Raw genomic sequence first — 13,807 nt, forward strand, 5'->3', positions numbered from 1 at the left:
ACCCTTTGGCACTATATAAACCCGATGTAATAATAATAATAATAATACCTTGGAGGGATGTCCTAATGCATACCCGGTGTAATCCATCTCAGTGGATGATTATTCACATGCGCATTTTAATGCACGGTCGGTGAGTGTGCATTTCTGCTATATTCTTTGCCAGTCAAGTATATTACAGCAGAGGGAGCCTTTCCTGGTGTCGCATATTTGGATTTACTATATGAACTTTCATACCTTCAGCGATTCATTTTATGCTGCTTCTGGGATTAATCATATGAACCTTCATGCATTTGACTGAATATATTGTTAGCGCTGCACTGTGATCTTATAATTAAACAGGCTAGCAGTCAATGAACGTAACGTAAAAGGTAGTGTGAGGGTGACATCATTATGGTGGGAGGAACCTAGGAATGCGTTTTTTTAATTTTTTTTTTAATAATCAGAAAGCATTATGGAATTTTGTTTACTTGCTATACAATCTGGAAGACATCTAAAGCTGGCCAAATATTAATCTTTTTTTTTTTCCTTCATCCAGTGAATTGAAGAAAAAAATGACCCAATTATCCCATTCACACACTTGATGTGGATAGGGGAATCACTCCCTCTGAGCTATTGTGTTCAGATATCAAGGAGCCCTCCCTACCAGCAGAACACTACAGCCGGCGGTACTGATTGTTCGTTACTTGGAAAAAGCCATAAAATAGCTATATAATCTGGGAGACATCTAAGTGTACCTAAATCTGTGACATCTGTTAACCCCTTGAGCAAGTCGGCCTCACTCAGAGTTATTCTTTACAGGTGTTATTTTATATTTGTTATATTCATAGAGTTCCCTTTTAAAGTAGCCTTTGTCCATCTGTTTTCTCACTGAAATACAAAGACAGTTTCTTAGTCTTCCAGGCATATAGCCAGTAACCTTGAGTGCCTAAAACAATAGAAGCGTATTCCAGGCAAATGACACAGGATCTAACTCCTATATTTTAACTGTATAAAGTCTATTGACAATCACAGAACAAACAGAATAAATCCCAACCACGGTACCACCTGCCTGGAGTTTGCATGTTATCCCTGTGCCTGGTGGGTTTCCTCCGGGTACTTCGGTTTCCTCCCACACTTCAAAGACATGCTGGTAAGTTAATCAGTTCCTTTCTAAATGTGCGTTAGGGACCTTAGATCATACGCTCCTTGAGGGTTAGGGACTGATGTGAATGTACAATGTGTGTATATATATATATATATTATTAATATTATACAGGATTTATATAGCGCCAACAGTTTGCTTAGCGCTTTACAATATAACGGGAGACAATACAGCAACAAAACAATATGGTTAGGAGGGCCCTGCTCCTTGTAGCTTACAATCTAATATATATACCATATATATATATATATATATATATATATATATATAATACACACATGTAAAGCACTACGTAAACTGATGCTACTAAATAAGTACCTGTGATAAATAATAATAAATAAATAATAATAATAAACTGAGAAAGCTTCCAATCTTTGAGCGTGTGCTTTCTCCTTGTGCACAGTACGGGTATATATATTTATTAGTATACATAGACTGTTTCTAACTTGTTTACCCTTGAATGACCTTACCTAATATATAAAGTCCATCTCAGAAGGTGAGAATTTTTCCATTTAAGGTGGAAAGGAATCAAACACTAAGGGGTGTATTTATAAAAGAAAAAAGCTATTAGTCCTATGAAATGGCATGTATGTTTGTGTGAACGAGAGCAAAAATGAATGTTATTAGGCTATTTTCTCTCCAGGCTTAACAATTTTCATTCATACAGAACAGAGTAAATCACTAAACAGAATATAGTAAACAAGTTTGTATTTCCTGTGATCATCAGCTTCATCTAGTGGCCATAATGTGGTATTTTCCAAGCCAGAAAAACCACTGCAAGCTTGTGCAGCGTGCTCTCTTCTTCTCTAGCTGAGCTCACCTAGACAAAGAGAAAGTGCAGTGTGTGGGAACTTAGTCTGAATGGCCCGAAACCACCACTACTGAGCTCAGCTGGAAAAGAAGAAAGTGCACTGCGCATGTGTGCAGTTTGAACAGCCAAGAGCAGCTGCTAATTGTAATGCCCGGTCTGTCTCGCAAATGACAGGACAGAGGGGACCAATTGGCCAGCAGTTTTTTGTGGAGAGACCACACCAAAGCTGCACGTGTAATGGGAGGAGACGCAGCATTTAGGGAACATTTTGTAAAAGCATGCTGGAGGTGAGCTTACAGTTTAGGTTATTGAAATGAAGTGTAAAACAATTCAAAGTGAAAAGGTATCCTGGCCTCCATTTTCATTATATTATGCATTTGCAGATGTCTAACTAAGGACACAAAAGGGGGAGATTTACTAAAACTGGAACACTCAGAATCTAGTGCAGCTGTGCATGATAGCCAATCAGCTTCTAACTTCAGCTTCTTCAATTAAGCTTTGGCAATAAAACCTGGAAGCTGATTGGTTTCTATGCACAGCTGCACCACATTTTGCAAACTCCAGTTTTAGTAAATCTTTCTCAATGTGTGTTAAAACACAGGGCAGGTATATTAGACAGGGTATGTACTGCAAGTTGTCTATTACCTGTTTGTATGGTACAATGGATACAATTAGAATGGATATGGAACACACTTTCCCCATACGTAGTCTGGAAAACTGAATCCTGCTATAGTGAAGCACATGTAAAGGATCTCGTTCATCAGTGCAATAAGAGAAAACCACTTACTTACTTACAGGTAACCTATAGCATTGTGTGCTGGCACAATGTTTGCTTCTATAGTTATGACATTTCATGGTAAAAAAACGTTTGGCTACTATGGTAATAAACGGTCCACAACACCGTGCTAAGTTTCCAGCAAACAAAAAACAAACATGGGTGAATGGAAATGTTAGTTGCCATTGTGTAGAGCTTTAAATTCAAACATGGAAAAATGAAAAATATACAAAATACACAGAAAGCACTACATGAACCCAGACATTAATGAACCAATGTTAGGTCTATAGGCAGGTGGACATAAATTGACATGTGTTCGCTTACATCTGACTACCTCCGATCTGTCTAAAATAAACAAAAAGGGTAGCAAACCTTTCCTTTTTTTCAAAGCTAGACTGAGCCTTTTTTGTGAGGAATAAATAAAAATAAGTAAAAAAGTTTGCAAAGTGACAATAAACATGCCCAACTCCTTTATCATTCAGGGTCAATGTGGTTTATTTACTAGAGGCAAGCAAAACGTAGGGAAGATGCACTTTACAACAGAAATATCTCCAGAATTTAGTGAATGAGATGAAGTACCGCTGCCTTTGACCATCCAATCATGTGCATGCAAAAATGCTGTTTTTTATTTTCTATGCATGTGATCGTGTATTCTTTTCATAGATATATTTGACCACATACACTAAGCTTTGGGGAAATTTTCCTTGCAAGTGAATAGCCTATTTGCTTTTATTAAATCAAGGCAAATGTCTCCTTTTTTTGAGCAGATAAATCTTAAAATTGCATAAAGATTACCTTCTGCACCCACCAATTACCTGTTAATAAATACATGCCTTGACTTTCTTTAATATACAACTCAAAGATGCAACACCTGGCATTGTAGCTGACAGTTTTGTTAAGTGCACCATGAACATTATTAGCATATTATCAGTCATTAGTGTGATAGCAATTGCATTTACCTGATATTCAAGCTTCACAATTTACTAAATGCAGCTAATTTTCGGGACAGCTGTCTTCACTGACGTCACTGTAGCTGTTCCTGTAAAATATTTAAGAAATGTATGTTATTTATGGCTGTAGAGATTTTTGGGGGGTTAGTTCAGTTATGGCAATCTTATATTACAGAGACCTTTCACCAAACTAAAAGTCCCAATAAATGCTGTAGCTATAAAGCAGGAAATATATACTTACCTCTCTTGCTGCTAATGCTGCCAAATACTGCTCTACTGAAGAGGAATTGCCGGAAACAGTTTCTTCTGAAATGGACACTTCCAGGAGCACCAGTTTTACTTGGTCTCTTGCAGTGCTAATTTCTTCCACCAACCCTGACATCAATACAAGACACATACTGATGTAATTGTTGGCAGTAGGAACCTGTTGCTGCAGGGGGCATGGGAAAACAACTCTCCTAGAAGTGTCAATTTTTTTTGTAAGCAACTTGCTTGTCGAGATGGAACAACAAAGCACAAAGCAAATGTATCTCAAAAGCAAGTCAAAGCATCCCAAATATGAGTCAAAGCCTCTCTGTAGCACCTAAAGACATATTTTAATTTACTCACTTCAATATTTGTAGGCCATTTACACAAGCCCTTAAAAAAATTAATTTGCAAATTTCTATAATTGTGAAGAACTTAGTTCACCTTTAAAAAATCCTCACCCCTGAGTTTGGTCAAATGGTTGGAGGACCCTAATACCGTTTTTATATCTAATGTTGCCCAAGTCTTCTTGTCCCCTTTTGGCTTCAGATGAGGTGACTTTTCCTGTCAGGGTATAACCATCTGTAATGAGCAATGTCAGTCCTTCAGTCTTTCTATTATACTTTTTTTTTAGCATGAGCCACACCTAAAAGTTTTGATGAGTTTGTTTTTCTGCTCTTAACGTACTTTGGGTTGAATGTTAGTTTTAGACCCAGTGTGGGCAATTATGTTTGTTGTTTTATGTTATGTCTGTGTTACGTACTTTTATAAAACTCGAATAGAAAGAGTTAAAAATCCTCACCCACCTAGGATGGCACTACATTGACTTCCGATGCAATGTTGGCTCACTGCCTGGCTACCTCCACCACCACTGGGCTGTGTTAGCATTTCATTTCTGCTTGGTATCTGTGATGTGGTGTGCAGGTGCAACAAGCATTATAGAGATGAAAAGGGTAACCAAGATGAAACTTTTGTGTCTGCACACTGCACCACAGGAACAAGAAAAATAAAATGTAAACAATGCCCCATATGTCAAAGGGCCAGGCAGAAGGCAACTTGTCTATGCTGCATCTGAGGTCTATGTGAGGCCATATGTAATAGAAAGTGGGTGGGGGAAACCCCCCCTAGTGTGTTTTTATAAAAGGTGAACTTATATGTTAAAGAGACCCTATTGCAGGCCATAGACGGGTCGAAAATCGGCCGATTTTTCGGCGGAAAATAAAATCGGCCGATTTTCGGATCGTTAGTGGGCGATTTGGTCGGCCGTTTTTCGGTATTTTGGTCGTTTTTGTTTTTCGGTAAAGTTGGAAAAAAAATCGGCCGATTTTGCCGATCGGCCGATTTTCGCGGCAATTAGTGGGCAAATCGGCCGATTTTTTACCGATAAAAAATCTGCGCATGAGCAGTGACCTGCAAGAGGAAGACAAAAAGAAGAAAAAGAAGAGGAAGAGGATGAAGAAGAAGAAGAGGATGAAGAAGAAGAAGAGGATGAGGATGAAGAAGAAGAGGATGAGGATGAAGAAGAAGAAGAGGATGAGGAGGATGAGGATGAAGAAGAGGATGAAGAAGAAGATGAGGAAGAGGAAGAAGAGGATGAGGAGGATGAGGAAGAAGAAGAGGATGAGGATGAGGAAGAAGAAGAGGATGAGGATGAAGAAGAGGATGAGGATGAGGAGGAAGAAGAAGAGGATGAGGATGAAGAAGAAGAAGAAGAAGAGGAGGAGGAGGATGATGAAGAAGAAGAAGAGGATGAGGATGAAGAAGAGGAAGAAGAAGAGGATGAGGAAGAAGAAGAAGACGAAGAGGAGGAGGAGGATGAAGAAGAGGAGGAGGAGGATGATGAAGAAGAGGAGGAGGAGGATGATGAAGAAGAGGAGGAGGAGGATGATGAAGAAGAGGAGGAGGATGAAGAAGAAGATGAGGATGAAGAAGAAGAAGATGAGGATGAAGAAGAAGAGGATGAGGAAGAAGAAGATGAGGAAGAAGAAGAGGATGAGGATGATGATGAAGAAGAAGAAGAGGATGAGGAAGAAGAAGAAGGAGGAGGAGGATGATGAAGAAGAAGAGGATGGGGATGAAGAAGAAGAAGAGGATGAGTATGAAGAAGAAGAGGATGGGGATGAAGAAGAGGATGAGGATGAAGAAGAAGAGGATGAGTATGAAGAAGAAGAGGATGGGGATGAAGAAGAGGATGAGGATGAAGAAGAAGAGGATGAGGATGAAGAAGAAGAGGATGATGAAGAAGAAGAAGAGGATGAGGATGAAGAAGAAGAAGAAGAAGAAGAAGAAGAAGTAGGATGAAAATAAGAAGAATTCCAGTCCAGCAAAAAGTGTCTCTGCAGAGAGCTCCGCTATTTCTGACAGTTCTCTGACAGTTCCTTGACATTTACAGTGGTTGAAACATTGTATCTATTTGTTTCCGAATAAAAACATCTGTATCCTAAATGGAAACAAATAGATACATTGTTGCAACTTCTATAAATGTCAAGGAACTGTCAGAGAACTGTCAAAGAAATAGCAGAGCTCTCTGCAGGGACACTTTTTGCCGGCTCTAGACGGGTAGAAAATCGGCCGATTTTTTTTACCATTGATGGTAACATCGGCCACTTGAACAACCGATTTTTCGTTTTTTAAAAGAAAAATCTGCAGTTTTTCTCCCCATCTATGGCCTGCATATCAGTGAAAACCTAAAACAATTGGAGCACTACTTTACTGGCTGATGAACACTCACCTGTGTCTTATTTGCTCCCACTGGGTAGGATTCCAAGACCCTAATGCAGGCCATAGACGGGTCGAAAATCGGCCGATTTTGCCGATCGGCCGATTTTCGCGGCAATTAGTGGGCAAATCGGCCGATTTTTTACCGATAAAAAATCTGCGCATGAGCAGTGACCTGCAAGAGGAAGACAAAAAGAAGAAAAAGAAGAGGAAGAGGATGAAGAAGAAGAAGAGGATGAAGAAGAAGAAGAGGATGAGGATGAAGAAGAAGAGGATGAGGATGAAGAAGAAGAAGAGGATCAGGAGGATGAGGATGAAGAAGAGGATGAAGAAGAAGATGAGGAAGAAGAAGAAGAGGAAGAAGAGGATGAGGAAGAAGAAGAGGATGAGGATGAGGAAGAAGAAGAGGATGAGGATGAAGAAGAGGATGAGGATGAGGAGGAAGAAGAAGAGGATGAGGATGAAGAAGAAGAAGAAGAGGAGGAGGAGGATGATGATGAAGAAGAAGAAGAGGATGAGGATGAAGAAGAGGAAGAAGAAGAGGATGAGGAAGAAGAAGAAGACGAAGAGGATGAGGAGGATGAAGAAGAGGAGGAGGAGGATGATGAAGAAGAGGAGGAGGAGGATGATGAAGAAGAGGAGGAGGAGGATGATGAAGAAGAGGAGGAGGATGAAGAAGAAGATGAGGATGAAGAAGAAGAAGATGAGGATGAAGAAGAAGAGGATGAGGAAGAAGAAGATGAGGAAGAAGAAGAGGATGAGGATGATGATGATGAAGAAGAAGAGGATGAGGAAGAAGAAGGAGGAGGAGGAGGATGATGAAGAAGAAGAGGATGGGGATGAAGAAGAAGAAGAGGATGAGTATGAAGAAGAAGAGGATGGGGGTGAAGAAGAGGATGAGGATGAAGAAGAAGAGGATGAGTATGAAGAAGAAGAGGATGGGGATGAAGAAGAGGATGAGGATGAAGAAGAAGAGGATGAGGATGAAGAAGAAGAGGATGATGAAGAAGAAGAAGAGGATGAGGATGAAGAAGAAGAAGAAGAAGAAGTAGGATGAAAATAAGAAGAATTCCAGTCCAGCAAAAAGTGTCTCTGCAGAGAGCTCCGCTATTTCTGACAGTTCTCTGACAGTTCCTTGACATTTACAGTGGTTGAAACATTGTATCTATTTGTTTCCGAATAAAAACATCTGTATCCTAAATGGAAACAAATAGATACATTGTTGCAACTTCTATAAATGTCAAGGAACTGTCAGAGAACTGTCAAAGAAATAGCAGAGCTCTCTGCAGGGACACTTTTTGCCAGCTCTAGACGGGTAGAAAATCGGCCGATTTTTTTTACCATTGATGGTAACGTCGGCCACTTGAACAACCGATTTTTCGTTTTTTAAAAGAAAAATCTGCAGTTTTTCTCCCCATCTATGGCCTGCATATCAGTGAAAACCTAAAACAATTGGAGCACTACTTTACTGGCTGATGAACACTCACCTGTGTCTTATTTGCTCCCACTGGGTAGGATTCCAAGACCCTAATGCAGGCCATAGACGGGTCGAAAATCGGCCGATTTTTCGGCCGAAAATAAAATCGGCCGATTTTCGGATCGTTAGTGGGCGATTTGGTCGGCCGTTTTTCGGTATTTTGGCCGTTTTTGTTTTTCGGTAAAGTTGGAAAAAAATCGGCCGATTTTGCCGATCGGCCGATTTTCGCGGCAATTAGTGGGCAAATCGGCCGATTTTTTACCGATAAAAAATCTGCGCATGAGCAGTGACCTGCAAGAGGAAGACAAAAAGAAGAAAAAGAAGAAGAGGAAGAGGATGAAGAAGAGGATGAAGAAGAAGAAGAGGAAGAAGAGGATGAAGAAGAAGAGGATGAGGATGAAGAAGAAGAAGAAGAAGAAGAAGAAGAAGAGGATGAAGAAGAGGATGAAGAAGAAGAAGATGAGGATGAAGAAGAAGAGGAAGAAGAGGATGATGAAGAAGAAGAGGATGAGGATGATGAAGAAGAAGAAGAGGATGAGGATGAGGAAGAAGAAGAGGATGAGGATGAAGAAGAGGAAGAAGAGGATGAGGATGAAGAAGAAGAAGAGGATGAGGATGAAGAAGAAGAAGAAGAAGAAGAAGAAGAAGAGGAGGAGGAGGATGAAGAAGAAGAAGAGGATGAGGATGAAGAAAAAGAAGAAGAAGATGAGGATGAAGAAGAAGAGGATGAGGATGAAGAAGAAGAAGAGGATGAGGATGAAGAAGAAGAAGAAGAAGAGGATGATGATGAAGAAGAAGAGGATGAGGAAGAAGAAGAAGGAGGAGGAGGAGGATGAAGAAGAAGAGGATGAAGAAGAAGAAGAAGAAGAGGATGAGTATGAAGAAGAAGAGGATGAGGATGAAGAAGAGGATGAGGATGAAGATGATGAAGAAGAAGAGGATGAGGATGAAGAAGAAGAGGATGAGGATGAAGAAGAAGAAGAAGAGGATGAGGATGAAGACGAAGAAGAAGAATAAGAAGAAGAAGAAGAAGTAGGATGAAAATAAGAAGAATTCCAGTCCAGCAAAAAGTGTCTCTGCAGAGAGCTCCGCTATTTCTGACAGTTCTCTGACAGTTCCTTCACATTTACAGCGGTTGAAACATTGTATCTATTTGTTTCCGAATAAAAACATCTGTATCCTAAATGGAAACAAATAGATACAATGTTTCAACCGCTGTAAATGTGAAGGAACTGTCAGAGAACTGTCAGAAATAGCGGAGCTCTCTGCAGGGACACTTTTTGCCGGCTGTAGAAGGGATGAAAATCGGCTGATTTTTTTTACCATTGATGGTAACGTCGGCCGCTTGAACGACCAAATTTTCGTTTTTTAAAAGAAAAATCTGCCATTTTTCTCCCCATCTATGGCCTGCATAAGTAGTCAGCTTGTTCTGGGCAGAAGTTGTATTTATTGTAAAATCAAATTACAGAAAACAATTTAGAGGGAGTCAGCCATGTTTGTCCAGCAGGTTTAGTTTTCTTCATGGGATTACAACATTTTCCTTTCCAATAATCTGCTAAAAAGATTTTTATGCATATTGGCACTATATAAAATGTCTATTTGTTATTTTACTGGCAAAGTCTGTCCATCCTTGAAATTTGCCCTTTTAACTTCTTGCCAGCACTCATTAATAAAATCAATAGTTAATTACTCCCTTACCAGCTACTTTCTGCTACTCTGATGTCCGTCTTTGGGCAAATATAGTATATTAAATGTCAGGAACTGAATAAAATCAGTACTGCTATGCTGGTTGTACTCACGGCACTTCCAAACACTTTTTGATAACAAAAAACAAGGCAAGAGAGCATCATTCAGAGCTGTGTAGGAACCCAGTTTCAAGGGTAACCTTCAGAAATGTTGCTAGTATGAGAATGCTGTGACAAAGCTCCTATTACAGCCATTAATTCCATGAAGGTCATTGTTACACTAGGGGTGCATATATTAAGAATTTACAGAACTATTTGTTTATTTGGTCTTTGTGAATGGGTGGAAAAGATAATGTTACAAAACTATTTTCTCTCCATGCACAGAATCTACCCTCAGAGACCTCTTTCCTGTTTATGATGTCAATTACATGTTGGTACATACTTTCATAAGTTTTGGACTTGCCCCAGGGTGGCAACATTCTGAACAGACATCTTTGATCTTATTAGGACCCGTCTTTAGCTGTCTCTCCCACTTTCCCCTGAGCTAGCGTTGCTGGATATCCATGATGATGAGCAGAGGCCTTACTACACTAAGTTATTGATTTCCTTCTTATTATACCAGCCTTTCACACAGATGAACCCTTTGAAATAACTTTCCGGACTCAGGGAACCCCTGCTAAAAGTTACTATATCTACAACTCATGACTCATTAGAGTGAAGGTCAGTGGGAAGAATGCTCCTTATGCTTGTGGTCAGTGAGAGCACAGTGGCTAAATGGTTAGCACTTCCACCTGGCAGTACTAGGGGCGTTGGTTCGAATCCCAGCCATGGGACCTCCTGCCTGGAGTTTGCATGTTCTCCCTGTGCCTGTGTGGGTTCCCTCCCACACTCCAAATACACGCTGGTAGGTTAATAGGATCCTGTCTAAATTGGGCCTAGTATGTGTGTGTATGAATGTAAGTTAGGGACCTTAGATTGTACGCCCCTTGAGGGTTAGGGACTGATGTGAATGAACAATATATGTGTAAAGCTCTGTGTAAAAACCTGAAATAAAAGAAATAATACCACCTTACAGATAGCTAAAAAGATCAATGGTGTCAGTGGGCACTTATCTGAGAGGCACAAATTGCTCGTTGCTCAAGGAACCCCTAACAACCTCTGGAGGAACCCTGGCTGAAAAACTCTGTATTATATTATGACAAAAAAGAAATACTTTGCAAGTGGAATTCTATCCCCCTGAAGCTTCATGGGAGTCCTAGATTACCGCGGTAGTAAACCGCAAAAAATAAAAATCTTCTCACTGCAAGTTAAAAGAATAATGTGTTAGCATGCATCACATATTAGCACAATATTAAAGACTTACCTGAAAACAAAGCCCTCCAGCGGAGTGTTGTCACAGCTCTGGGACTTTCATCTTCACTCGGAGTTCCTTCCGGGTTTCCGGGCTCACTGGCCAAGCTGTGGTGGCATCACTCCCGCACATGCATGTGGGAGTCTTGGCCGTGGCAAGGCCCTCTCAAAGGATGGCACGCCATCTATTGAGAGCAGTGTGCATGCGTCGGTGACATCACTAGCATTGCTAAAGTAAATATCTCCTAAAAGGTGCATGTTTAGGAGATATTTACAGTACCTACAGGTAAGCCTTCACTACCACTTTAATGCAGTATTGCCTTTGTACAAACTAACATATCAATAGAAACGCTCCTAAAAAATACAATATAACTTGGCAGCCTCAGATTGCCCCATGATTGCTTCCATCTTCCTTTCATGGAGAACTGTCCTGGGAAATTGACTCTCGCTTTCATTAGTGAGTCCCCCTATTTCTTTATCATAACGCTGTTCTACGGCTTGTGTGTTACCCTTTATCTGCCAATGCTTGGAAACTATTTTCACTCCAGAACGACTGTTATCATTCATACAAAAAGAGTGAATCAGGGAAATACTACATTATATGTAGATGGAGCTGATGATCAGAGAAAATAAATACTTATTTACTTTGGTCAACAGCTCAACCTAGTCGCCATGATGCAGCATTTTCTGGATTTACTCTGTTCTTTATGAATGAAAAACATTCAATCTGGATTGAAAACAGCCTAATAACATTTGTGTTTGTGTACATGGGGTTTCACAGGCTGATTAGCTCTTGAATCTTTTTTATAATTGCACCCCTAGGTTTAGGTTTCATTAAAGCAGAGTTCCAGTCATTTTTGTGTTTAATAAAAGTCAGCAGCTACAAAAACTGTAGCTGCTGACTTTTATTAAACACAGACTCACCTGCCCCAGGGTCCAGTGATGTGCTCACCTACCCCGTCCCTTCCCTCCCTCTTCTCTCCCTAGCATTGGCATCTCAACTGTGGGCACCAGGCTGTGGCAGCTTCACAACCGTGTACTCACTGCGCATGCGCGAGTCATGCTACACATCCTGATTGGTAGAGTAGTCTTCTGGGACCTGTGAAGTGTCCCAGAAGACTGCAGGAGGAACGGGGGGGGGGCTCACTTCGGCTCACTTCACTGAGCTGGAAGTGGGAGCAGGTACCTGACAAAACCAGATATCCTTCCCCCCAAAAAGTGCCAAATATGGCAGTGGGGGGAGGGGAGGAAAACAAGCAGAGCTTCCACTTTGGGGTGGAACTCCGCTTTAATTGCCTGTTTGGTTGAAAAAAAAATCACATAGATGGGCAGTTATGCATTTTACTGATGACGTCCATTTTTGTAGTCTTAACTCCACTTTCCTGTTACAGCAGTTATACAGCAAGTCTAAACATAACTGTGAGTCCAATAAGAACCAGAGTGCGTCCCAGTGCTACAATTAGCACACAATAACAGATCTGGTGTGACATTGACACCCATGAAAACTTTGCTGAATCACAAATGCAAGGAATTAAAGTGGTTCTGAAGGCAGAAGGTTTTTATCATAATGCATTATCTGCATTCAGGGAAAAAACCTTCTGCATGCAGGCCCCCCCTAAAAACTTACCTGAGCCCGATATTGATCCAGCGATGTGCTCTCTCCACTCTTGCTCTCTCCCTCTTCATAGGCTCAAAGACAGCCGCTGGCTCCTGCAGCTGCCAATCAGTCATTGAGGAGGGCAAGGCCGAGCCACGCTCTGTGTGGTAATGGTCAATAAGCGAGCATGCGTGAGTTACCCCATAGCAAGCAGTTTGCTATTGGGGCACTTGGCAGGTGGAAGGAGCCAGAAGCACAGGTGGGGGACTCAAAAAGAGGACAACTGGGTGTGCTCTGCGCAAAACCATTGTACAGAGCAGGTAAGTATGAAATGTTCATTATTTAAAAGAAATATTTGATGCTTTACAATCACTTTAAAGCACATAAAACAAAGATTAATGGTAAATTGATTATAGCTTCTGACACAGCTACAGTGTTTCCTAGATATCCTTTGTGGTTCATGCATTGATTTTACTTGTTGCCTGGACAATAGTTAGCTAAATTCAAAGCTTTCTATAACAATTAAGGTACAAAACCTCAAATGTATGCTTATATTGCTTTCTTTATTGATCGTTGTAACATTCTACCTCTATTTGCACTTTATTGGATTTTTTCAAATCTATACACACATTTTTAGGTCTTGATTTCTTTTTTTCTGAACACACTTCTCTTAGAGAAGTCATTAATTGTGAATTTTGTGGAACTTCTCTTTTTTCCATTAGAAAGAATGTATCCACCTTCATCTATAACTTTAGAAGCCTTTATGAGCTCCATTAAAGAACATTTTCCAGAAAAAAAAACTTTCATGATTTAAAACAAAACTTAAAGTGGAACTAAAGGTAGAAATACTCACCTTTCCAATGGTCCCTCCTGAACCGGCATCTTTTCTGTGTGCCAGTTTTTGGGCCTCTTTGGCCCAAGCGTGGGATGACTTCATTCCTGTGTAAGCACAGGAGCTAGTCATCCCAGCACATGGGATTGGGCCGGCTGCTGGGGATCTGTGTGATCAGGCAGGTAGGTGTAGTTTATTGCAGAAGAGACATAATTATGTCTCTTC

General features: G+C 40.5%; 1 protein-coding gene across 5 annotated transcripts in view; it reads right to left on the reverse strand.

Annotated features, from left to right (window-relative positions):
- The window catches only part of CTPS2 (CTP synthase 2), a 306,531-nt gene that overhangs the window by 16,996 nt on the left and 275,728 nt on the right, over positions 1 to 13,807 (reverse strand). For all 5 annotated transcript variants that reach the window (XM_089693658.1, XM_089693654.1, XM_089693659.1 and 2 more), the window contains one exon: positions 3,687 to 3,766. In XM_089693658.1, the coding sequence (XP_089549784.1) occupies positions 3,721 to 3,766 (46 nt within the window). In that variant the 3' untranslated portion in view covers positions 3,687 to 3,720. The remainder of the gene's footprint in view (positions 1 to 3,686; positions 3,767 to 13,807) is intronic.

This window comes from Staurois parvus, unplaced genomic scaffold (assembly GCF_062004578.1).
Source record: "Staurois parvus isolate SC_StPar_1 unplaced genomic scaffold, SC_StPar_1.0 ptg000635l, whole genome shotgun sequence".
NCBI classification, from domain to species: Eukaryota; Metazoa; Chordata; class Amphibia; order Anura; family Ranidae; genus Staurois; species Staurois parvus.